Source organism: Amblyomma maculatum, chromosome 1 (genome assembly GCF_055883805.1).
Source record: "Amblyomma maculatum isolate TAMU_Amacu chromosome 1, ASM5588380v1, whole genome shotgun sequence".
NCBI lineage: Eukaryota > Metazoa > Arthropoda > Arachnida > Ixodida > Ixodidae > Amblyomma > Amblyomma maculatum.
Window position 1 is genome coordinate 366,028,871 of NC_139344.1, and position 26,125 is coordinate 366,054,995.

Genomic DNA, 26,125 nt, shown 5'->3' on the forward strand with positions numbered 1-26,125 from the left:
AGCAGGTGCGGAGCATACAGTGAGCCATCCCACCTCTATAGATTTGGCGAAAGGCACGATACTAAGAACGAATTTCCCTCTGCTTCTAAGGAGATTGCAAGGGCCGCGGTTACTGCGAAGTGCCTCTTTTTGCCCCCTCTCGCTCCCCCCCCCCTTCCCCACCCCCCCCAAAGGAAAGAACGTGGCTCCTGCCTGCTACATCATCCTGGTGCACTCTATGCTTGAGACGGAGCGTAGACACCAAATGATGTGTAAAGAACCCACTAGGTGGTGCAGTATCCTTGCGGTGACCCAGTCAAACTAAAATATCTCTATGCAGCTATCACTCACTGGTGATCGATGCATAGCGGCATGTCATAGAAACATCTCTGGCAACCCTAAACGCTGAGAGAAGTTTGCCATAACGCAGTTAGCAAATACTTCCAGTCAAAATACGTGTGATGAAAGCAAAGAAGTGAGAAATTGTCTTCTAAAGGTTGCGCATTATGGCTGTCGCAGTTATAATTTTTTAATAACGGAATGTGTATTTTTCTTTTCTGCCTAGCATCACAAAGTTGAATATGCTTTGCTTGCAGGACTGCCGTGGAAAATTTTAGAATAGTACCTTCACCGACACTGAAAGCATCTGCAACAACGCAGAATGATCCCTGTCGTGGAATACGCATTATTTGGAGTCTTGATGGCACTGAATCTCGGACTGGGCCTTTACTTTTCGCTGCCTGGAAAGAAGCGTTCGGGAAACACAACGGCCGAGGTGTTCTTAGGGGGCAGAGCTTTGCGCACTCTTCCTCTGGCTGCGTCTGTGGTTGCCAGCCTGGTTTCCTCATCCGGTTTGGTAGGCTTAACTGGGCACTTCTACGCGTACGGTTTCCACTTCACGTGGTATTGTCTCAGCATGGCTGTTGCTGCTCCAATAGCATCTTGGCTGTTCCTACCTGTCTTGTACGAACTGCGCATGACATCTGTGTTCGAGGTAAGTGTTTCCTTACCTTTATTGTTACATGTGACTGCAATACTAGAAGATGCCATGAAAATATTTGAACTTTTCACTCTTGGCTTTAAATAATCAGCCTTAACTGTAAGGTATTACCCATCGGCTACCTGTGATGAGTTTTCACCGTATTGAATTCAGACTAGATGTGATGTGTACAGAAACGAAACACCGCTAAAGGCAATATGGAAGAGTGGTAGGGCACGAGAAAAGCGTAACGCTGTAATACATTGCGAAACAGACTTTGAAAGTGAATAAACGCACACCGTTTGAATATATCAAATATTCCGTGAAATTTTCTTGGGTGAAACGTGCAGTTCGGATCTTGAGCCATATACGGGCGCTACACCTAGAGCTCCTCTCATATCAGTCATATTTGGAAGGCGTGTTATAAACAATAAGCTGTGTAGCCTGGCTGTGCACATTTAATGCTATAGAGTGAGTCTCCGTTCAGGAGGAAATTAGGCGTTGTAGGGGGCGGCGTTGTCGGCTTTTATGTTACCGGTGTTGTAAGTGAAAATTCACGAACATGAATCTGGCAGCTTGCAGTTGGAATGTGACAAATCCAGGTTCTTATCACTCACGGTTTTTGTGATCTCACGAGGCCACATGATATTGCACGCACTGCCAACTCGGACACATGTATTGCGTATAAAGGCCAGATGTGCATCAATGCTTCCAAGACCCATGGGCCATGATTCAAAGGCATTACTCCTCGGCACCGTGGTCACGCCCGTATGGCTTGGTTAATCTGAATCGTAGCAGACGATGTAAGCCTACTCCCTCACTACGAGCTGTAAAACCTTGAATCACACTTTTTAACTGATACTTCCATTTTGAAAGGATGATCATTCACCCTTATGACTGCGAATACAGAGGGCAGGCTGCGCATGCTTCCATAAAGCCTTCTGGCATCAAAAGGATCAGCAACGTCTGACGCCCTCTTAAACTTTAAAAACTGCATCATGCTCGAGGTTAAGAACAAGGAGATTATGCAAGTTACTGAGCCTGAACAACCAACTGCGCTGATTCCAGAACAGTTAGAAGTCAGATCCCCAATGTAATGTGCACTCAGAAGACCTACAACCTGGAGAAACCTCCTGGAGCGATAATTTTCTTTGGCGGGAGGCAGTAAAAATAATTACTTGTAAATCCTTCAGCAATCGCTCAGAATGTTGTTCATCGATGGCCCATTTCGAGCACAAGGACTGATTCACATCATCAAGTATCTGAGGTAGTCCAACAAAGGAGTCTTGGCTTTTTCAATGGGTGTTAAGGACTGCTAGGTCATTCTGAAGGAGTTGCGGGCTGAATTGAAAGAAAGCATTCCCTTTTATGGGTTCGTTAACTTTCAGAATTTTTAAAGAATTAGTTAAGGAGATGTCAACAAAAGAGAAGATCTCCTGGAACATCAAGTGATCAAGAAATTAGTAAAACATATCTAGGCTTCAATGGAGCTGTAGGGAGAACAGTAGCTTGTGACTTTGCTCAAACTGCAAGCGTCATGCAGCTTTGGATAAACAAGATATTAGAAGGGCAATATATAAAAAGATTGAGAAATAGTTAAGCTCCCCCTTTAAATGCATAGAGTGAATGCTGTAATGGCTCCGGCTATGGCTCCCCCTGCGAATTCTGCTTCGCGTGCAGGCATTGTACTACTCCCTTAATGACTAATTCTTTTACTTGTATGTGCCACCCTAACGCCCTCGTTTGCATAGAGTAATATATTAGAACATTATGTAAAAGACTGCCCGATATGGCTGTAAAGCCATGTGTTAACTAAGCGGCAGCAATGTTCCTGCATCACCTGGAATCAATGTGACTGAGTCAGGATCCAAGGCTTTCGCTAGTTTTCTATTTCCATTTCTCGTTCCCATATAAAAAAAGCAAGCCGATTAGTCAGCTCCTGCATAGCCGGCCATGTTATGTTATCATGTGACCTCTCGCCAGCGACAAATTTCGTGTCATGCCAAGCCGGATATTACCGGTCGTGTATTATCCAAGATAAACCTTATATCGGATGTGACCAGGCCTGTATGTAGTTTAAAGAGGTTCATACCCAACCTGTTTACCGCTCGCTCGACCCGGACAAACCAGTCCTGTTGGAGTATCGGTACCGACAGGCCATATCTGGTATGCAGGCGGAACCGGACAGACCATGTCCGATATGGATCTCAATATGGCTGGATCGGTCCGGTATATAGCTAATACCGGACAGACCATTTCCGGTATGCATCTCACACCGAGAATCCCGGTCTAGTGTGTATCTGAAACATGATGGACTAGTCCGCTTTGCGCTCATATACCGGAAAGAACGAGTCCGTTTTACTGAGACATCCAAATTCGTCATTTATGGAACTGGTATCGGAGAGATAATTTCCGCTTCTTAACCTAACCCCTACCGATCGATGAAGCTCAATCAGAATAACCATGCCGGAGCATGCCAGCGTGCTAAATAAGCTTGACACCACACACAACATATGTTACAGCTTTTCTGTGTATATGTGTACGCGTTGTTTCACAAATACCTCGAAGACATGAAGCCATCGAAGTGTACGCTAGCATGTGCATACCGCATCGCATCGCTTTTGCGCCTGCAAAGTTAGCTGCAGCTCTTCTGATCCTACAGTGTATCTTCGTACCTACAACCGAATAGGTTGCATTTTCGCATTGAAAATGCGAAAATGCAAGGAAGACCATAGCGTTTCGCTAGCGACGACAAAACTGTGCTCGAGCATAACTGAAACACATCGCTAACAATCCCAATATGCAGAGACAGCCGCATATCGGTTTACGCTTTCTCGAGTGTTTACACACGCCAAAGGCGTAGTCGGAAGTGTATCATTGACATCGCTTCACCGCTGGAAGCATATGTGAAACTAAAACATGCAATATGACAAGCATTATTGCTCCGGATATTTCTGTATGTAGCAAAACATACATGCGTTCGAACACCATGCTCATGGTCTTCATGAACAAAACGTGTAATGAGAATGAGATATTGTTGATGGTCATTCACTGCAACTGTCTGGGTTCCAAGATAAGGCAAGCATAGCAAAGGGCTGCAAAAAGTAAGCAACAGAGGAAATTAGGCACTTTTCAAAGATCAGGACAAGGTTATTTGGAGAGGCATCTAAAAAAGGTACTGGTCTTGCAGGGAGGGGTAGTAAGGCTAATTATGACGGTGATCAAGCAGATCAGTGAGACTCTTGCTAAAACAGTTTCCTATACACTTGAATACTTCTTCATACAAAGGCAAGGCACAAAACAGAGCACCGCGAATATCCTGAGCGATCGAATCCCTGTCTTTTATGTTCTCAGTGTCTCGATTTGCAAATGCATTTTCTTTTGAAGGCAACTGTCAAGATCTTTTTCGGCGAAGTATGGAAGGAAATCTCAAAACTATAAAGTTGAGGTCTTGGAGACATGTCAAGCTATTGAAAATGACAAAAAAGATTGCCTTGTAAGGTCCATTCCGAGTTTTTCAATTGGCGCGCCTTTTTTTTTTTTTTTCGAAAGTTGCACCTGATGGACATAACAGCCTTCGAGAAACAGCTACGCGCTGTCACTCCACTCTGCCCATTCTACGTTGAGAGTGAGTGATCTGCACTGCGTGCATATGTAATGCAATCGCAAAATCGTCGACCTATTTCATTTAGGAAAGCTTAGATGATCAGGTTACTTGTCTTTAGGCGACAAGGTACCGCCCCCTCACGGCGACGTCCGTTCTCGAACGCCTGCTGAACAATAACGTCGGAAAAGGAACTTAGTCGGCTGTCCTTTGGTGCATATGTCAAACCGGCTGAATGTCGCTGTAGTGAAGTGATCTTCGTCTTCTGGCCCCCTGAAGCTGTAGAGGTATGGCGGTGATCAGAACAAAGAAAAATAACTTTGAGACAAAATATCTCGTAAGCGTAGTTATTTTCATACTTATAAGATGATCGGGGACGAAGACGTTCGTTTAACGACTAACTCAATATTCTGTCCCAGAAAGACCTGTGAGCGTAATATATTAATCAAATGTCGCTGCTGTTGTTTAAATCCTAGAGAAGCAGCGGTAACGCAGTTGGGGGACGTATCTGTCCGGCTAAGTACTGGCGACTGTTTTATGACCAAGCGACATTGGATTTAGGTCATGAATCGAACCTGGGATCTTTTTTACCCATCAGCAGATAATCACTTTCCTGAGCGAATTTCTTCTAATTACTTAGCGTTATAAACCGAAGCGCTCAAAACCGAGTGTGAACTTTGCTTTTACAGTACCTTCGGCTGCGATTCAATTCGGCCATCTCAGTCACCACCTGCGTAATCTACGTTCTACTCACGGTAAGGAAATGAAAGCATCAGCTGCAGTATAATTATGGTGGTGCAAATTATATTTTTGTCCCTTTAACAACACTGCCATTAACACTGCCTTCAAGGAACTGGCTTTAATTGTCTCACCCAGAAAGTAGGTGACCTGGAGTTACACAACAGAGGATAGGTTGGTTTTATTTTGCACTGATTTTTATCCTTCATGTTATGTGTATTTCGTCTAAAATAAACTCGGTACGGAGACTCTTGTAATTTACAAATAAGAAGCTTTGAAGTATAAAAGCAAGTCTTTAACGTTTTAGTGTCAGACAACTGGGTTACGCGTCAGTGATGACTAACGTTGTGTGTGTGTGTGTGTGTGTGTGTGTGTGTGTGTGTGTGTGTGTGTGTGTGTGTGTGTGTGTGTGTGTGTGTGTGTGTGTGTGTGTGTGTGTGTGTGTGTGTGTGTGTGTGTGTGTGTGTGTGTGTGTGTGTGTGTGTGTGTGTGTGTGTGTGTGTGTGTGTGTGTGTGTGTGTGTGTGTGTGTGTGTGTGTGTGTGTGTGTGTGTGTGTGTGTGTGTGTGTGTGTGTGTGTGTGTGTGTGTGTGTGTGTGTGTGTGTGTGTGTGTGTGTGTGTGTGTGTGTGTGTGTGTGTGTGTGTGTGTGTGTGTGTGTGTGTGTGTGTGTGTGTGTGTGTGTGTGTGTGTGTGTGTGTGTGTGTGTGTGTGTGTGTGTGTGTGTGTGTGTGTGTGTGTGTGTGTGTGTGTGTGTGTGCGCGCGCGCGTGTGTGTGTGTGTGTGTGTGTGTGTGTGTGTGTGTGTGTGTGTGTGTGTGTGTGTGTGTGTGTGTGTGTGTGTGTGTGTGTGTGTGTGTGTGTGTGTGTGTGTGTGTGTGTGTGTGTGTGTGTGTGTGTGTGTGTGCGTGCCTGTTTATGTTTGTGTGTTCTGATGCGGAGGGAAAAAAGCCAGTATTACTTTGCAATCTATGCGTTATTGACATCTATTTGCGCTCTTATTTTGCAGCAAAGCATCGGCTCCCTGGCCATTTATGCAGCAAGCCTCACGATAGTAACAGGTATGTTAAACCTACAGCATGCACTACTGTCCGTATGAATTGCTCCTGGGACGATTTTCATTTCGGTAACTCTTCCCCTAACAGGCGCCTTATACGTCTGAGACAATAGTTCTCACCATGGTCGGCAAAGAACGCCGTCAAAATGCTGCTTACTATTCTAGAGACGCAAGTTTACTGCTTTTGGCCGTTGTTTGTTTTTCATAAATAATGCTAACATTAGGATGTTGCAAACGGCCACCTGAATTCAACTTTCATCGCTCGTTTCTTTCTCGGCCTTCGTACGCTTCCGAACTTATAGGTATAGCCAATAGCGCGTTTATCGTTTCACCTCAATCCATTTCGTGTTTCCTGTAGCTGCTTGTTTACCAATTCATACGATGCTTTTAGTGCTGTACTTGAGGCGCTCCCTGTACATGCCTCTCTAGCTTACATTATATACGTTCAATGGTTCCTGAGTTAAATTCGGCCGTTAACATTGATAAAGAGCCGAAACATGAATGGAGGAATCATCTTTTACGAAATTCGGTTCAGTATTTTTGCTCGCTTTACCCGGAGATAATGTAATAAGGCTTACTCTAGAGGCACTAGCAATTTTAACAAGTACTGCACTTCGTCAGCTACTATTTATTGTCATTACGCGTTCACAGAACTGTTTTTTATGGTGTGCCGATGACTGTTTTCGACGTTCGTGTATAGAGAAAGAAGGCCGCTGTGGAATTTTCTTTCTCAATGAAGCATTGACACTACTTCTGTGCAATGCGTTCAGAAGAAAAGGAGAATGGCTGTAATTAAAAGAAGAACCAACAGAAGTAAGACGCCCACATGGCCTTCGTGCAATTTACGATGTTTATGCAAATAACTATTCAGAACTTATTTAAAAAGATTCAACTAGGTCCTCTATTAGAAAACATATTGGTCAACTGATAGGAACTCCCGCTTTCAATTTATCTTGTTTTGCCGCATCGGTGTTCTGCCCTGTATATAATGGTACCGTGTATATCCTTATATTGTTTTTCTTTTTTTTTTAATTGTGGTTCAAGGCTGAAGAATAAGCAAATTTCTGAGTAAATAGGTAAATTTTAGTACTGAAAAAAAGGCGCCAGTACTGCGGTCTAGTATTTCGGGATTTCTTTCGTCATGTGTATCTTAGAAACACAAAGTGATTCCACGGCAACTTGGGTGTTCATATTTTACTGAACACTTGTATTTTAAAGGAATACTTAGCCATTTCGGTACTCAAAAAATTAGGCAGAGCCAGATCATCTATGTTTGCAGAAAACAATAATTGAAAGAGTTTTCTCAATGTATACATTCGAAACTTAGTTTTAAAGCTTTCCGTTGGAAAACTATCAAATTCTTTCTGCTCTACTGGATGCTCTTTAGGTAAGAAATACTTTTTGAGCTTAGACGATAAGTGCACTGCATGTCTAGTGCACTACCGTTCGCCTTCTTTCGACCCCTTGAATTGTCGAATTTTCTGTAAATTATTATACTCCTACTCGTGCTCTGCTTACATAGCTTGATGACTTGAATGGTTGGCGTTCACTCGCATTAGGAATGACCGGTTTGAAAGTGTCAGTCTTAATCATAATTCCTTTACCTGCGTTTAGGCTCGATATCGACAAGTCATTTTGATCAGTAGGAATTGCTTTGAACAACCGTCTAGCCGTATCGTCCTTCATTATTTGTGTAACTCACCTTCAGTTCTTCTCACCTGTTATTGTTCTATTCTTGTCTCCTATTATCCACATGTCCATATATGGCCTTGTGGACAAGTGTATTATTTTGCTTTTTTAACTGAAGCGTGCGGACTAACTTAAGCTATGTGTCGTGCTAAAATATATGTTTAACATATATAGATTTAGCATCGCCTTAATTACCTGTTTGCTCGCAGCTACTGGTAATGCCATCAATCAGTGAAAAATTCGAGAGACACTTAAGGACGCACTGGAGAGACCGCAAAATATAATAAGTTATGACAAGTACTCCTAGAAGAAAACAAAAAAGTGTGCAATTACGAAAATTAGTGATATTTTGCTGAGAATCAGTCACGTGGGCTACTACACATGAAAGCAATAGGGTTTCTTCGCTAAATAGCGCCTAAGTTGTTTTATGTAATTTTCATTGGCAGTTGTTTTATGCAATTAAAGTTATAAAGCCTATTTTTTATATTGTAGTGCTTGATCTGTACTATATGAGGCAAGATCTTTTCGTCTCCATCATATTCTCATGATATTTCTCTGCCAGTGTCAGTGAAAAATTTCGAGAGACACTTAAGCTTCACATCTAAGGGTGCAGCGCAGCAGCGTTATGGGCATCCGTTTGCCCTACCTTGAGGATTTTCCTTCACGTAGACTTACGTTTCTACTAGATTATTAAGTAACTTCATTTTTTTGCATCTATTAGCTCATGCATGCTTAATAACACATAGCTCTAGGCGACCAATTATGTAAAAAACTGCACTGTAAATGCAATGACACCATTAAAGGTGCTTTCCGTGTGACTAGCTCACACCCTCCTCAAAAGGTGCATTAGGGTACTGAATCACACCTTTCAACAGGTGCAGTGCTGTTTACTGCACACATTAAAAAGATGCATTAGTACCTTCACGCAACCTTTCTGGTGGGGCTTTGTTATAGACACGGATGGGTGCAATATTTGCTTAAAGTGCACCGTAAATATATATAAAGTCAGGATTAACCTATTTCGTACGAAGGTATTTACGTGGTATGAGGTATGTGCATCACACTTGGAATCCAGGAATGCTAAGCTCAATTGCCATTTCGTTGTCGCATGTCAAATAAGCTGGCAGATTTGACAGCTCCAGATAACTCACTCATATCTAGAAGTTTCGTGGCATCACAAAATACAAAGAGTAATATGTGCAGGCTGTGCTGCCAACCAGCTGCGAGCGGCCAAGGACATGCTTGCGATTTTTCTGTCACAACACTGAAGAGAAGAAATGTATATATATATATATATATATATATATATATATATATATATATATATATATATATATATATATATATATATATATATATATATATATATATATATATATATATATATTAGTAAGTATCGAGGAATTACTAAAAAAACTTTGTTTCTCTTACAGTTTTCGGAGCCCCTGTTATGTGGAGTAACGTTGTAATAGGATTGTGCGGAACGTTGTACACGGCACTGGTGAGTATTTTAAAACAGCTAGGTATCGATCGCTTCCTGCTGTAGCAGGTTTCGTTCCTCATGAGCCATATAAGGCTTTCGCTCTTAGAAAAGGAAGGACATCGTATTTCTTAGGCTTTAAACGTCACGAAGAGAGGTGTGTTATCTGCGGATGGAGCCGAGACTCTTCTGCCCACTAAGTCAAAGCAAGAATTAATGTTAAGTTGTTAGTTTTAAGTTGGTTGTCTACTACGCCTGTGTCATTGCGGTAGTTGAGGCCCTTAAATGAAGCTCAAGGAAAGGAAAAGAGAGGAGGAGGAGGAAACAACTTTATTTAACGCATTACATTAAGCGTTAGGAATGTCCTGGGCCAGGGTCACCAAGGAAAACTGATCTTGAAGCTGGTCAGAGGCTAACCAAGCCCGCCACGTTGGGGGAGGAGGGTGTGGAAAGTGAGGAGATTGGAGGGCGACAGGGCATGAAAAGATGCAATGCTCCAAGTTTGCATAGTGTTCTGGGCAATTTGGGCATGCAGGGGAATGTATGATTCTGTATAGAAAAGATTGGGCAGGAGTAAGCAGTGTATTTAGTTGTATGCGTCTAAGATTGCGGATTTGCGTGGTAGTGAGAGATTTATCAGGAAGAGGAAGTGTACGGAGAGTTTCTCTAATGTTGTCGTAGTGAACGTTGATTTCAAGAGAACTGCACGAAGGTGGTCGAGCGCCCAGACAGAAACTGACTTGGACAGCGTGCGTCCCGTATACTGACTTTGTGCTCGTCACCTTTGCACAGAGATCCTCTCTATTTCAGTATGACCTGATTTGCGGCCCCGCCGGGGTGGCGCAGTGGTTATGGTGCTCGACTAGCGTGCCCAAGGACGCGGGATCGAATCCCGGCCTCGGCGGCCGCTTTTCGATGGAGGCGAAAAGCTAGGCGCTCGTGTGCTGTGCGATGTCCCTGCACGTGAAAGAACACTAGGTGGTCGAAATTTCAGAAGTCCTCCACTACGGCGTGTCTAGTAGCCTGAGTCGCTTTGGGACGTTAAACCCCAAGACCAAACCAATGAACTGCTTTGCCGGCGTGCAAATCGAGGAGCAGGTTCCATATTCTGGCATGAATGGGATGCTTCGAACCTTGTGCTCATGATGTAGAACAGGAAACGTGCCTAAATTTACATATTTAAAGAGAAGAAACGTACACAAGAAGTGCGTCTTCACAAAACATTGAGAGTAGAGAGAAAGAGCACGCGCTGCCCGGTACATCATACACCGCCTTACATAGCTTTTGTTCGGCCATAGGACCCTCTAACAGTCCCTAGGTTGAGGCCGGAGATGACGCAGGCAGAGTGGAAATTTTCACTCCCTAAACACTCGTTAGCTGTAGCGCTGTCCCAACGTCACTCATGCCGCATGGCGTTTCAAGATTAGTCATCCACTGTAGGCGTCATTAGCGTTAAAACAACCCGTCTACCATACTAAGAGATCCCGAAAGGGCTGCGTTGACGCTGTTCCCAGAAGTGGCCATTCTGTGTGTCTGTCAACGTCATAGCGACCGACAACAGCAGCCCCCAGACGCACACACATCTCTAGATCCCCTTGTAACAGAACCAACTAGCCCAGCACTTGGTTTTGTGAAGGGAAGAGCTCGTTCACTGTGCGGCAACCTGCCTTCCCGGTTTGTTATACCACGTCTGAAGTGCGTGCAAGCAATCCGCTTTCACTGACTCTTCTGCTTCAACTTTTCCGGGTCTTTCTCTAAGAAGCTCCAAAATGCTTGAAGAAACGTAACTGGCTTTAGATTTATATTAGCCCTGGGGCTATATTCAAGGCTGTGTCGGACATCAGGAAAGAGGCAAACTGCTCACATTTGCTCGCTAAATAACTAAATGCGTTAATGAATTTTTTTAATTTACATTTTATGGGGTATGTTGTCTTTGCAGGATTGGAGCTCGCCCTCAAATCAGTATAAAGATGAAATAGGGTTTTCTTTAAAAAATGTACCGCTAGTTATAGGGCCTTCAAATGTCACCCTGATGTTACTCGAGGCCCTTTGAAAAGCCTGTCCCTTTGTAAGATGCATCTGCACCAGACCCGCTTAAAGGGACACTAAAGACAGCCAAAGATGGTATGAAAATCTAATAAACTACATTTGGTGACACAGTCGCCGCATATCCGGCAGCAAAAAATCGAATAATTGCTGAGATATTGCGATAAGAAGTTGAGGTTTTTTCTTGTTCCCGCCGGTCGAATTCAAACTGTGGCCTCCAACTACGTAGTTGGAGTTGAGTGACGCACGCTATGACGTAAGCGGAGACTCCGTGATAGCTAGCGAGCCGGCGCGGCCCGCGGCGTCGCATCCCTCAAGGGCCAACTTGGCAACAGCGTACTCGCAATGACGGCCTCAGCCGAAATAAATAAAACGATGGAGAGAGTAATTTACCGAGCGATGGGCTCATAAAGGAAGAAAAAAAAACATAGAGCGCTTGTAATGCACAATACTTTACATGTTTCTCAAGCTTTTGCGCTCCTTCTTGCACTGTGTATAAACAAACCGAGCCCTCGGTCATCGCAACGCTTCCTGACATGTTTACATGCAAATAAGATTTAGTTACCAGCAAAATAGTGTCCTCGCTGCTGCGCTTGTCAGTTTTGAAGCTTCGTCGCACTTTTTTCCTTCAAGGTTTGTGCTGCAGCTCCGTGTTCAGCGAAAATTACGTCCACAGTAGCAGAACATGACCGAAGTGCCGGCGCCACTACATTTGCCAGCGCTGTGAAATTCCACATGTTAAAATGGATTCAGTGCACAATATAATGCGCATAGGCATCCAGAACTTGTAATTTTTAGACCGGCAGCAGAAGCACTTTATTGTAAATGGGGTCATGACATAAAAACTAGAAATATTTCCAAGGTTCCTGTGGCGCGGCGTAGTTGAGCGGTTAGCGCCGAACGTTACGGAGCAAGCAGTAGCGAGTTCGAGTCTTACCGCATTTGGCATTTTTTTTTTTTACAAATCGGTTTTTTTTTAACCTTTTGTATTGTATTTCTGGTGCTTCGGTATTTTTAGTTTTTATTTTTTAGCCGAGGCCCTTTTTTTTTCGCCGGGCGACGAAAAAAAAGTATGCCCCTTTTGTTTACGACGCCTGCAAATTGCACGTTGAAGATCTTGTTGACGCAGTATATGTTGGTCAGATGTGCCATGATTTAGTGAACAATTGAATGATAATGCGTTTTTCCTTCGGTACTTAGCATATGTATGCGTTTCGTGGCGTACGTAGCTGCAGTCAAGCGGTCAGGTCGCAGTCGAAGCGGCAACGGCGGCGATATGTTGGCGCAGAAGTGTGAACGAAAGAGTTTGTCGGCGGTAGCGGATTTCGCTCGCTCGTGCCTCCGAATGCTCAAATGGAAACCATCAAGGCGCATCTGCTGCTCCAAGCTCGTAATTCAGGCGCTGCAGGTTCAAACAAACTATCCGAGTGCGCACGAAATGCCTGAGCCGAAACATAACCAAAACTGAAGTGGGCGCCTGTGGCACCTCCAAGTATATTTTTGTATTTGCCTTTCAACGTTTACGTCGTCTTTTCGCCGTCGTTTACGTATGATAAAAGCGTGTTATCATCTTTGAGAAAAAACGTACTACCGCATTCAAACATGCAACGTAATTCGCATTTGTCAGCCTCCGGGATCCCTAGCGCGTCACGTGATTTGTAGTTGCGAGCCTCGGCCGTTTGGCTGTGGTGGCGATACCTGCATTTCTGTTATTCTTCTTTACTACCTTATAACAGCTCTGTTTTCAGTAAGAGTGGTCTTTTTGTAATCAGGAACTGGCATTCTATCGATGCAAACCCACTTCCTTTCTCTCTTTAGTGTCCCTTTAAGTGGTGACTAATCATCTACCCGGTATTGTAGTTTTTCCTGGTACTGCCGCTTTTACTTCTTTTGCACGCCACAGGATCCCTGATTCCAGGCTGAGAAATCTATACTGAAGATTTTTTTTTTTGTTCGCTCCATGACCTACTTTCTTCTCATCCCCTTTCCCCTCCCCAGCTTTTCTTCTTCGGAAGCAAAGCGTATTTAAACCCCTGCCAGTGATGATCGCTTTGCCCAGGCGAAATCAAGTCCACTTGTCGAAACGTTGGCTCGATCTGCAAACTTAGGCTCAGTGCTCTTTCATACCGTGTAAACCATCTTCTTCCTCTTGTTCTACCTGGACGCTGATAGTCAGTTTTACACACTAGCACAGCGCCTGGGACGTAGATTGCTAACTCAAAAATTTCGTCACTTTGCCGGCATTCCCTGAATGCCAGGTAGGCGTACGGCGGTTCGTTGTCGATTTCATTAGAACCCCGACCTCGTTGATAGCCGCCGCGTCGGTACCCAATGCGCGCAGTCACTGCGCTTGAAGCTCTGCCTCAAAGCGAGCATTCGCCGAATGATCTGTGGCGGGCTGGCGCTTTATGTTAATGGTTGAAACCGCCTATTTGAGTCAAATGTTAAGGCGAATGCCTTTAATGGCTCATGCTCGAAGCCACGTCCATGTCCGTCCGTCCGTAACGCTTCAGTTTGATGACGTCATCAATGGTGTAATATGTCGTACCGGGAAATAAACGATGACTCGTCAGTGGAGTAGTATGTCGTACCTTGAAATAATGATGCCGTCATCAGAAGTATAGTATGTCTTGACTTGAAAGTAATGATGACGTCATCAGTATTGTAGTGTGTCGTGCCTCGAAATAGATGACGTCATCAGGGGCGTCCGATCCCGGCGTCTGTGCGCGCCTGCCATCGTACATTTATCTAGCCTTCCATCCTATTTTTATCTACTCTAGGCCGTCATTCCACCCGCTACCAATATGTTGTTGATTTTTTTATAGTTTTAGACAAGCAGAGCCCTGTATACTACTGTTAATAGGCTTTTAGGTGCTTTTAGAATGCATGGAAATGAACTAACATTTACTTATGAGCCACCGGATAACGACGAACTTCAGTTCTTTAGATATTCGGGTGAAGCTGGGCAGAGAGCATGTTTGCTGGATGTACGCCCCTCGTGTTCAGAAGCAACTTTTGCCATACGATTCCTCTCATTCGAAGGTGATAAAAAGAGGCATAGTTAGCTTGTGTGTGGATTCGGCGCTTCAGAAATCATGCGTCCATGAAATGCTGACTGGCTTTGAGAATCAATTAGCTAGAATTTCGTCTGTTGGGTACCCATTGTCGGTCGCGACCTCTGTTGCAGAAGCTAGCCTGAAGAAAGTGAAGGCATGCACAGCTAACCATAAGATGCAGGAGAGGGACAGGTATCTGTCACCGAAAGCTCCCCCTACGTACACAAAGTGTGAGTATGGGGTGCCACTCGTTTCTTTCGGCTCCGGCGGAGCTTTCAAAGCTGTGTCTTAATATTTCTGGAGGCGATACAAGAATAAGCGGTTGTGGTAAAAAGCACACCACGCCTTTGTGCAGTGGGCTTTGGGTAGGGTATACGAGCTGAAATTCTCCTGTCTAAAAATGTACATCGGTCAAACGGGGCAATTTATCAACGACCGGCTGGGAGAGCAGCAAAGGAATTTAAAGAAAATTAAAAACATGTGCACTTCGTTAAGCACTGCCAGTCATGCACCACATGTTCGCCCTGCTTCGACAGTGTTATAATTTAGGGCAGGAGCTAGAAGCAAATGGCACGTGAACTCCTAGAGGCCTTTCATATGAAAAAAAGAGCAGATTGTTGTAGTAGGGATGCTTCAATTTTTATGTATACACTCCGGAGCTCAACCTTTTCGTGGCATTATAATAGGATGTTTTCTGGTGTTACCTTGGCACGTGATTGTGGGTTCTTATCCTCTCTGTAGTGCGCATGCGCGTAAGCCTTTTTATACTGAAAAGTTTTCCCGATAAACCATCTGGTGTTACCCTGGCACGTGGTTGTGGGTTCTTATCCTCTCTGTAGTGCGCATGCGCGTAAGCCTTTTTATACTGAAAAGTTTTCCCGATAAACCAGTTGTGAGTGCAGCGTTCTTCCGTCTTTGGTGTGTTTCTTCTTTATGTGTTTGTGCTTAATCGCTGCCAGTATGAATCAAGAATGTTAACAACTTGCCCAAAAAGTTGTTTTACTCAAGTATCGATTTTTGTCTCGTACACTAAAAAGGGTGGACTAAGAGCCGTAGTATGGACAGATTGCGTGCAGCTTGTCTTCATCTTAATCGGACCCACAACCATCATAGCAAAAATTATCTACGATTGGAACAGTCCTGGAGCCTCGCCGCAACCTCTGTCAGATATTGATCTGCGTGCATATTTTGCAAAGTAAGTATTTTGAAACGCGAATTTTCTTTTTCACCAAATAATCCCCACTGCATAGACTAGGGTATCGATACCAGAAAAATACATTTCATGCAAGGCGCCACACATTCACTCCCGGTATATTTCCGTATAATTTGTTAGCGGGGGGTGGGGGGGGGGGGGGGGGGGCGCAGGAAGAAATAGTTGCAGATGTGAACTCATTCCAAGAAATATTCAGACGTAACACTCACTGCAATCTTTTGAGTCCTCCTTTTCATCTCGCAAGGGCACACTGTCCCTTCAAGGCACAAATTAAATTTTTTGCGTAAAATTGTTTTATTAACTGCATACCTTCCTAACGAATATAAAAAACAAGACGTCAATTGCCCAATAGAACTCAAGAACCAGTATATATACATATGGGGAATATTTCAGAGATGTACAATCGCACACGTAAAAATGCACTCAGCCATCCTAAACACTTTATTAGCGACATATGTGCCGTCTAGATAGCAAAGCAGTGTACAGTAAAATTAAGAGAAATGCATCAGGCGACTAATTATAATTGCAGCATATTTAAAATTATCTTATAAATGTTTTTTAACGTGATTATAGTGCTAGAAAATAAATTATTTTAAGGCAAATGTGCGTTTATTGGATCTGCACAGCTTTAGTCTATTGTCTCCTTTCTATGCTCTCGTATCGCCATCAGATGAAATGCTATATCGCTTTCATTCTCCAATGCGCGCTGAGCATTTGTTAGGCGAGTCGAAACATTCGTGTAAGACATAGGTCCGCCAGAGATCCCACAGTCTGGAGCCTTAACTCTAACTCGTGATGCCCTTTAAGGCAAAGCCTAATTGTCCCCTACTTGATCGGTGGAAATAAATTCCTGGACTTATATCGCCTCTTGGTAGCTTTCCGCAGCCAATAATGAGCAAATTGGATTTCTTCTTGAGGCCATATTTTGGCCTTCATTTTCTCAAGCGAACGGTGGCTGTGACCTCCAATAGGACAAGAAAAGGCAAGGAAAGAAGTGAGACAAGACAAAATTGTAATATAATAACTCACAAGTTTTTTACTGTTCTTAACGCTCTTCAGTAACCTTCTGGTCTGTGCGTTGCTGATAATGAATCTGCTTGCAATGTAACATATACCAATCCTTCTGTGCTTCACGTGATTTAACTAAACTCTGAATACAAAAGCGAGAAACCGGCTTAGTAAATCGAAACAGCACAGGAAATTCAGTTAGAAATTTTATTGGTTGTAAGCAGTCACCATATGGCATTCGATATACTACAGTATGTTTTTTATAAATACAAAAAATAAACATGCACCTTAAAACGCGCCGTTGTATACCTTAAACTATTGTATTTTGTACCCACTGCAGCAGCCTGCAATAACTTTGTAGCTGTCAAGATCATCGCCAATTGCCAATGACACGCTTCTCAAGGATCTTAAGGTATCAAAAGTGTATGTGTTGAACATATACTGGCGCCTTTCCCAGAAATAGTAGCCGGTGCAGTAGAGATATTTTGAGCAGTCCACGTAGGACGTATCCAAATTGCTAAAAGGCGTATTGGCCAAAAATATAGCAACAACATTTCCAATAACCATAATGTTTTTCATGCGCATTGATAACCTAATACTCCTCATTCCGGTTTCAAGCAGTAGTTCAGTTAAGCAAAGGCTACATCAACAAATTCAGCATGTGTACAACCAATACTCCGCAATCGACAACCAATACTCCGCCCAAATTAACAGCAACAATTGCCGAGAGCTTTTTCTGCAGGCTTCCTTGTCGAACGGTGGTTAATTTCAGTCAGGCCGGTACATAGTTCGCACTGCGAAATACTTCAAGAATGCAGTTAATATCGAAATGAACGCTTGAAGGGGTAAAATTTGAAGTTGGCATTGTTTCCCTTTTTTTTTTTTTTTTGTTTCCAGCCTACAATTTGACATCACTCACGACGAGAACGTGTGGGCAGCTGTGTCTTCATTTACTGCCGCCCTGTACCGATTCGGCATGGACCAAGTCGTCGTCCAGAGGTGCTTGGCTTCAAGGACGCTTGCTAGTGCACGAAGGTTTGAAATATCGTATCCTCCATACAACAACGTTTGTAATTGCGCTTCATTTTGATGTGCTGATTTTTTGTTTCACTCTTAAGATTATATAAGCCGATATTTAAACCCGTTTTATAGCGAGCGTTCTGAATATTCAACTTGGGTGAAAATATCAGATATTTCAGTATTTCGGGATGGAAATTATAAAACATAATTAAGCTTTTATGACTATATTTTGCCACTCACGGAAAACTTGGTGACAATAGACGCTATTCTTCAGAAAACTCACTTCCATTTTTACCTGATAATGTCCGGCTTTACTTTTAACACTGGCTTCCTGATATAATTTTCTGTACCCTCAGTTATTAATCACTTCAATCTTTTAGTTGATAAAGTGCGAAGGCATGGAAATAAAGAGAAAGCATTTTGCTTGCGGACTGTTAGCACACAGGACAGATTATTCTTACATTTTTCACGTCACCAGTTGCTTCAAACTAAAGAAACCTTTTTTTACCGTTGTCCAAAGTACCAGTGTCATCAAAACTCAACAAAAGTGTCCCTGATCCCCCAATCCCTCACGATGAAGGCGTTTAATGGAGAGGTAAATGTTTATAGGCTACTAAAGAGATTATCTTCCATTAACACTGTGGCTCTTTGTTCTCCGTTGCGACATTTATATCATAATAAAGATCTATAGTAGACACTAGCGGAACACTTTTCGAACCACATTGGCTGATGAAACCTGAAACTTCTTCAGCCTAAGAAGAAATGCTCCAAGTGATCACAAAAAACTAGGGCCAGTAATGTGACTGTAGTATTTTACACTAAAAATTGCTTACCTTGGACATGCATTAGTAGCGTGCATTTAAAATAGGGACCGTAATCCGTGCTGTCTTTCCTGTCGTATGCTGCATACATTTGCATATTAATATATGCATATTTTTTTTCCCACAGAACCACGTACATCGGGGCCTTACTTCTAAATGTTACCACTCTTTTTCTACTTGTGATGACGTTTGCCTTGGTGCTGTGGTTCAGAGGGTGCGATCCCTTGCTGGCGGGTGCTGTCAAGAGCTATGATCAGGTAAGTGCACAGTTCTGAACTGAGCATCTAGGGGTGTTTAAAACTTAATATGTATGTTTCAGAAAATGTATCCGGTAACAAACAACTATTTTGTCTGATAAACTGACTACATAGTTCGTCGTTATCACAAGATTAGCATTTAAGTACAGGGTCTCGAGAAGGTACCAGTCAATTGCCAAATTTATATTTTTAAGCATAAAAGGGTTTATTAGCATTGTCTGCAAATTCAGCCGGATAAGCTTCGTTTTGAAATCAAAATTGTTACGAACAGGGCTTCAAGTGCGGACCAAAAATAGGTGGGACACTTATGATCTGGTATTTATGGCACAGCTGTATTAATGCGATATGATTAAGGGCTTTCATTACCGAATTCACTTTCACATCATAGTTCGCTTGCGCTATCCCTTCATCAGCATGTGCTCAAGTCACGCATAGGAGAAGGAGGAGGAGGAGGAAACTTTATTGAGGAGAAATTGGCATTCCTTCTTCCTGAGAAGACGCTCTCCACCATCTTCATATCATCAAGGTCTTCTCGATTGTTGGTTAGATTCTCCAGCAGTTTAGTAATTTGGTGCATGATTGCGAGGTGGCGAGATGGTGCGTCGCGTAACTCTTGCCTCTTTTATCTCGCTTATACGGATTAGGACGCAGTTGTCACTCTATTATGAGAAAGGGTACCCGTCACAAACATAAAAATTTGCTTTGAACACGAAGTACAAGCGTGCCACCGTAGCCTCTTCGTCGAACATCTCCTAAGCTACCTGTACAAGTGTGGTTGTGGAGGAGCCGTCTTTGCCTCTCCCTTGCTAACTTAGCGCTCCCCATAACGACTAGGCCCAACGCCGCCTCAAGGCCGGGGAGCTCACCTGACTTTTTTCTTCGGCTACGCGTGCAGTAATCTTTATATATTCAGGCATTAAAACACAGCAGAGAGTCGTGTGTTTTTATTTATTTATTTATTTATTTATTTATTTATTTATTTATTTATTTATTTATTTATTTATTTATTTATTTATTTATTTATTTATTTATTTATTTATTTATTTGTACCCTCAGGGCTTACAGTATGCGAAAGAAAAGGAAGTAAGGAACAAAACCTAACAAAAAAAAAAGTTTTCATACAGGAATAAACTCACTTTCAGAAATATTTGTTAGTGCTTTGCGAAAATGATCGGTGTCGGTGATAGCAACTAAAGACGCAGGCAGGTGGTTCCAGTCGTGACAGGTCCTTGGCAGGAATGAATATGAGTAGGTGACTGTGCGCTGAGAAGGTACATGAACTTTGAAACGATGATCCACACGTGGGGAGATATAGGACGCTGGTGTAATGAAACGTGACTTAAGTATCTGGTTATGATAGTAGATTTTGTGAAAAGGAGAAAGACGTGATAGTTTTCTACGGGAAGAAAGAAGGGGAAGGTTAAGCGCAATCTTCATATCAGTAACGCTAGCAGTACGATTATAATTGTTCCGAATTCACTTGTGTATAATTCCGAATTCCAATGCGTGTATAAATTGTACACGCATCGGCGTTTTACTCATTTATAGGTCCGAGTTTGTAGCTTCCGCTTCTTACTCTTGTTGTCCAGGCCAGACACCTTGTCATTCAACCGTCGGCAAACATTTTTGAGGAGAATGTTTGGCCTGCACCACAACACATATTTCAGCACTATCTTGCTCGTGTATCCGTATTCGCGAACGTCGAAGTCAGAAGGCTCCTTATCGCTGAGCAATTGGAGTGTGAGTTCCATAGCGACTTGGCGCTGGTTTTGGACATTTAGAAATTCTGCTCGCTTGGACAACTCTTCCACCACAACGTGATTGTGAGCCACAGTATTCACAGCTGGCATTAATGGGTAAACCAGCCCTTCCCTGTCAATTTCTTTCACAAGACTGTACATGTGATTGTCAGGCGAAACTGTGACAGTCTTGTCAATTGTCAAGTACTCCTTTGCACTTGTCGCATTTCACCCTCTTCAGAGCAATGTGCACCGAGTAAGCAGCCACATATGCAATGACTGGAATTGCAACCTTCAGTTTTGACAGCGCCTGTCCGGTCACAACAATGTTGAATTGTCTGCTTGGCACGGCTGCTTGCATTTGAAGCTCTTCCCAAATTTTGATTTTTCTCATTGTCGGTTGCAGGGACCGCGCTCATTTGTGGAAATGTGCTCTGTAGTCGCAACTTGTTCTCATATTCATAGATTTACGTTACAGGCAAATAATATTGCGAACCAGCCAGTCGTTGGTAACGTCCATAGCGGTCTTCTAGAAAGTCGGTCTGGAACTTCCCAAGGAGCACGAAGAACATCTTGAGCTCCTCAAAGCAGTATCTTGCAATCTCAACAAATGCTTGAGTCGTCTGGATCAAAGCGCCATAATTTTCATCAGACAACTTACAGGCGTCCGCCCTCCTTTCCTTCCATTCCTGCAACCAGTACAAGAAATCGCTATTAAAGCAAAGCCTCGAGTCGAATGGAAAAGGGTAGATTGGTTTTTGATATTCATCTCTTAGTCTGAGTCCCTCGAGAGGGGTTTTGACGTCGTCAACTTTTGACCGTTTTACTATTATATCTACGAAACTGGCAGTTTTTTCGTCGTGTTTTAAGTTGTGTTTGGCTCCAATCACTCGAATCACTCCATTAAACTCTGATATCTTCTTGGCGATGTAGCTTAGGAATGTGCCGTCTTGCTGCTCTAATTGGGGGTTCACCTCGAGAATCGAGTGATGAACATATTGATCGAATAGTCCTTAGATGTGGCATGATGATGCTCCCGTGACTTCGCATGCATTTGTACGTATGAGCCCATATTTTAAAAAGTATGCAGCGGCAAACCATGAAGTGTGCAGAATAGCGCCGTCGTTCTTTTCTTGTGGACGTTAGCTGTTTGTGCTGGGTAAGCATTTTAATGGTCGGGAAGTTATCTCCTTGCGCGGCAGATATTTTGCTCAGAAGAGAAGTGACAGTCTCGCAGATGTGCACGTCTGAGCTTTCAGAACTTCAACTCACGGCACTGTCAAAATCCTCGACTCCCTCAAACAAATCCAGCAGCCGTCGTTTGCTGTCGACCGCCAACGAACCTAGCACTTTGGACCCGAGCAGCTTTACTGGTGCTTTTACGACGTTTACTGTAAGAGTTAAGTTGTTTTTTTTATAACAACAGAGTATTTATTCCAAGGAGCCTCATCATAAACAAATGTGAGCCAAAATGATGTGTTCACTGCACTCGATAACATGCCAAAATGTCAGCTGTTTGTCTCGAAAGAAGTTCGCCAAAGCTTTCAAATCGCAAAGCTTGTCTGCTTCGTCTTCATTCTGGGCAATGATAATTGACTTCGCGAGCACTTTCTCAAGGGCAGCGGCGTCTACGCGCATTCGCTTGCTCTCTGGGGGCTCTCGTATAGTCCTTTCTCTGGACAGGTAGCATGGGCAATCGGGGAATATCGTCGGTACGGCCTCAGTTCGAAGGTGCAAACGCGAGTGTGACGCGGTAACTGTGCGTCCGGTGGCTTGTTAAGGCAACCTGCAATGAAGTTTACTGTGTCGATTGCCGCGCCGCAACACATGTCCTAGCGAGAAGAGCAAATACTTCTGAGGCGGCTTTTTAGGACGTTTTCACGCCACCTGCATGAGCTTACAGAAATCAGATTGCACGCTTTTTCAAATCTTTTCTTGGCGTGGGCCAGATAACTGGGCGACGTTGAGAGCGACTGGGCAAGAACGTCTGTCACAAGTGCATCTATAATGGTGCCAAATGTGCTCGGTCGTTTATCGCAAACCAAGCAGCTAACAGCAGCATTTTTTATTCACTCTGGGGGACAATTGCAGCGCTACCTATGCATTGCAGGTTCTCTATAATGATGTCCTTGGCTTTAAAGTAACGTTCGCAGACCTAAACAAAATAAATATATCCTACCATAGGTATGGCTACTTGACACCGCGAGCTATACGTGACGCATTTATCCTTTACGTAACACAAAGGAGTTGTAAGCAAAGCTTGCAACCCCAAGGGTAGAAGCAACTTGCCGGGAAATTAATAAGCAGCAAAAATGTCTCACCCTAGAAATTGCTCACACGACCAGGTTCTTGCGTGGAATTGCACGCAACCAGGCTTTTCTTGCTTCGTCGGATTTAGGGAACGAGAAGACGTGCATTTTGGGGCCTGTCTTGTAATTGTCATTGCACCGCGGCACACAACACTTCCCAGGCATTTCGCAGTTGGTTCTAATTCTGCACTCCCTGTTCGGCACACATTACACGCGATAAACACCGATGTCAGTCGCCGGTTCACGCACAGAAATAAAGGTCCGAGCAAACGACCACGTTTTTCAGTGACCACGTGCGCGTCCAAACATGACACTGCGACCGCCGCCGCGCCGAAGACGACCGTTGGAAGACGACGGCCCCACAACGATTGCGTATGGTCACGTGGCCACGGGAGCTCCCCGGCCTGGAAGAATTTCCTCTAGGTGGCGTTACTAGGCCCACTGGCTAAGCAAGGGACTTTATCACTCACAAAGCGTGAAGCAAGGCGATACCTTCTCTCCCTTTACCCCAGCGGAGCAAACGCCGGCTATCACACATCTCGCAGAGCGAACGGCGATGGCAGTGGCGTCAACGGCGGTGCCATCAGTTGGAGCACGCTGGACCAGCTGAGGCGTTGCTAGGCAACGGCTCAAAACCATTCGTGGCCGCAGCGTTACGACAGTTACGACCCACGCGAGGAGCCGAAGAGCTGGCTTAGTGCTGCGTTCGCAACAAAACTCGCCGTTCGTCTACAGCAGCCATGCAGGCGAGCCATGCAGGCGAGTCATATAGGTGCCCAGCCGGGGTGGTGCAGCGGTAAGTCACCCGACTACTGTGCCGGAGAACCCGGGTTCGAACCCGACCTCGGCGGATGCGTTTCGATGGAGGCGAAACGAAGAGGCGTCCGTGTGCTGTGCGATGTCAGCGCACGTTAAAAATCCCCAGGTGGTCGAAATTACTCCGTAGCCCTCCACTACGGCTCCTCTTTCTCTCTTTGCACTTTCACTTCCACCTTCCTGCCTCCCCTTACGGCGCGGTTGAGGTGTCCACAGAAAACAGGTGAGATAGTGACCACGCCTTTTCCTTCCTATAAATCAATCAGTTTTTTTTTTTTTTCAATGGCTGTCCCTCAAGAGACGAGACTCAGGAACAGCGAGATGAAGACGAGACGAACTTGCACCATCAACCAGAGGCCCGTACGTTTTATGGTGAGCACGAAGATGACGTTGAAGAATGGCTCCGACATTACTAAAGGAGCAGCAAGTACAACCGCTGAAACTCTACTGCCCCGCTGTGCAACGTTGATTGCTTCCTTGCTGGCACGGCTCTGACGTGGTTTGACATCTACGAGGAATTCTTCACGACCTGGAACCGGGTTGTTCGAGAGATCACTGTCATACCAGTATCACAGTCTTGAGTGAGTGAGTGAAAAAACTTTATTGAGGTCTTTTGGTTAGTCTCGGAGAGTCTTCCTGCAGCTGCTTCTTCGCCACCGTTGGAGACTCCTTAGCACGGGTGGTTCCCTCATTCCAGGGCTCCACTGGTCCTGGCTACCTCGCATGCGTGCTGCACCAATGCCCTTTGGGCGGTGAGCTCGCAGCTGGTTAGCAGGCCCTCCCATTGCTGCGCACTCGGGTTAGTTTGTGGAAAGTGTAGTTGTGTTTACATTCCCATGTGACGTGGTATAGGGTCGGACTGTCTCCGCACCAGGGGCAGCTATCTCTATACTGTGTGGGAAACATTTTGTTTAGAATGTATAAGTTATGGAAGGTGCCAGTCTGCAGTCTTCTCCAGCTGGTCGCTTCTTCTTGTGTGAGTCGCTTGTGGGGCGGAGGGTATTTTAACCTTCTGCCTCTGTAGTGATTTAAAATATCTGCGTACGTCGGGTCCACCATCACGGGGTCCACGAGGTCTTCTGTCAGCAAGGCTCGGTGCGTGATTTCGCGAACCAGGCTGTCTGCTCTCATGTTGCCCTCTATGTTGGTGTGCGCCGGTGCCCAGAAAACTACTTGTGTTGCTTTATAGCCCGAGGCTCCTGCGCCGAGGAGAATGCGTAGGGCCTCCCTGCAGATCCTTCCTTGTTGGAACCTTCTGCAGGCTGTCTTGGAGTCTGTTATTATAACCTGTGATTCGTTTCTTCGATAGCCCTCGGCCGCTGCGAGTGCCACAGCGATCTCCTCTCCGTCTACTACCGATCTTCCTCTCGCGGATGCGCAGCTGATCGTGTTGCCTGAGCAGTCAACCACCGCTGCTGCTATCCTCGTGTTGGTGCTGTATCTGTCTCTCGGGTATAGCCCTGCGTCTGTATATACTGTATATGCCTTTTTAGCTAGGTAGTTCTCCACGTATTCTGCTCTTGCCTGTCTTCTGGTCGCGTGTAGGTTGGGATCCATATTTCGTGGTATCGGGCGAATTCTGAGGGTTCGCCGGATTTCGTCCGGAATGTTTTCGTTTGGGTCTGGCGTGTTTTCCGCCTGGTAGCCAAGTCTTCTCAGTAGTCTTCTGCCTGTTTCCGTGAGTTCTAGCCTTTCTAGCTGTGCTTCCAGTTGGGCCGTCGCCAGCTCCTCAAAGGTGTTGTGAACTCCCAGTTCTAGTAGCTTGTTGTTTGGGGTGTTTCTTGGTAGGTTTGTAGGCTTTCCTTATCAGAGCTTCGGCCTGTTCTTTTTCTTTCTTGATTGCCGGGTGGTAGGGAAGGGAGTATGTCACCCTGCTGACTACCAGGCTTCTGACTAGTTTAAGGGTGTCGTCTTCCTTCATGCCATGCCTTCTATTGGAGACTCTTTTAATCATTCTGCTGACTTGTTCGGTTGATTTTTGCAGTAGGCTGATCGTGTGGCTGCACTTTCCGCTACTCTGCAGCCACATGCCAAATATCCTTATGACGTTTTTTTCCGGTATGTTTTGGCCTTCGAGCTTGATTTCCAGGTTCGCCTTCGTAGGTTTCTTCGCCACCCTGAGTATCTCCGACTTGTCTGTTGAACACGCTAGGCCTCTTGCCCTTACGTATTCTTCTACGCATGTTGCGGCTCTCTGTAGGCTTTCCTGCTTCTCTTCTAGCGTGCCCCGGTTGGTCCATACCGTAATGTCGTCCGCATACATGGCATGCTGTATGTCTTCGATTTCTTCCAGTCTTTTGGCCAAGCCGATCATGGC

General features: G+C 44.5%; 1 protein-coding gene across 1 annotated transcript in view; it reads left to right on the top strand.

Moving 5' to 3' along the window:
• Window positions 1–640: 640 nt before the first annotated feature.
• LOC146208029 (sodium-coupled monocarboxylate transporter 2-like) overlaps window positions 641–26,125 on the top strand; it is a 52,497-nt gene continuing 27,012 nt past the window's right edge. The window contains exons 1-7 of the mRNA XM_084591714.1: window positions 641–973; window positions 5,252–5,317; window positions 6,307–6,358; window positions 9,477–9,544; window positions 15,663–15,820; window positions 17,744–17,881; window positions 18,815–18,944. Coding sequence (XP_084447840.1) covers window positions 641–973; window positions 5,252–5,317; window positions 6,307–6,358; window positions 9,477–9,544; window positions 15,663–15,820; window positions 17,744–17,881; window positions 18,815–18,944 — 945 coding nt within the window. The remainder of the gene's footprint in view (window positions 974–5,251; window positions 5,318–6,306; window positions 6,359–9,476; window positions 9,545–15,662; window positions 15,821–17,743; window positions 17,882–18,814; window positions 18,945–26,125) is intronic.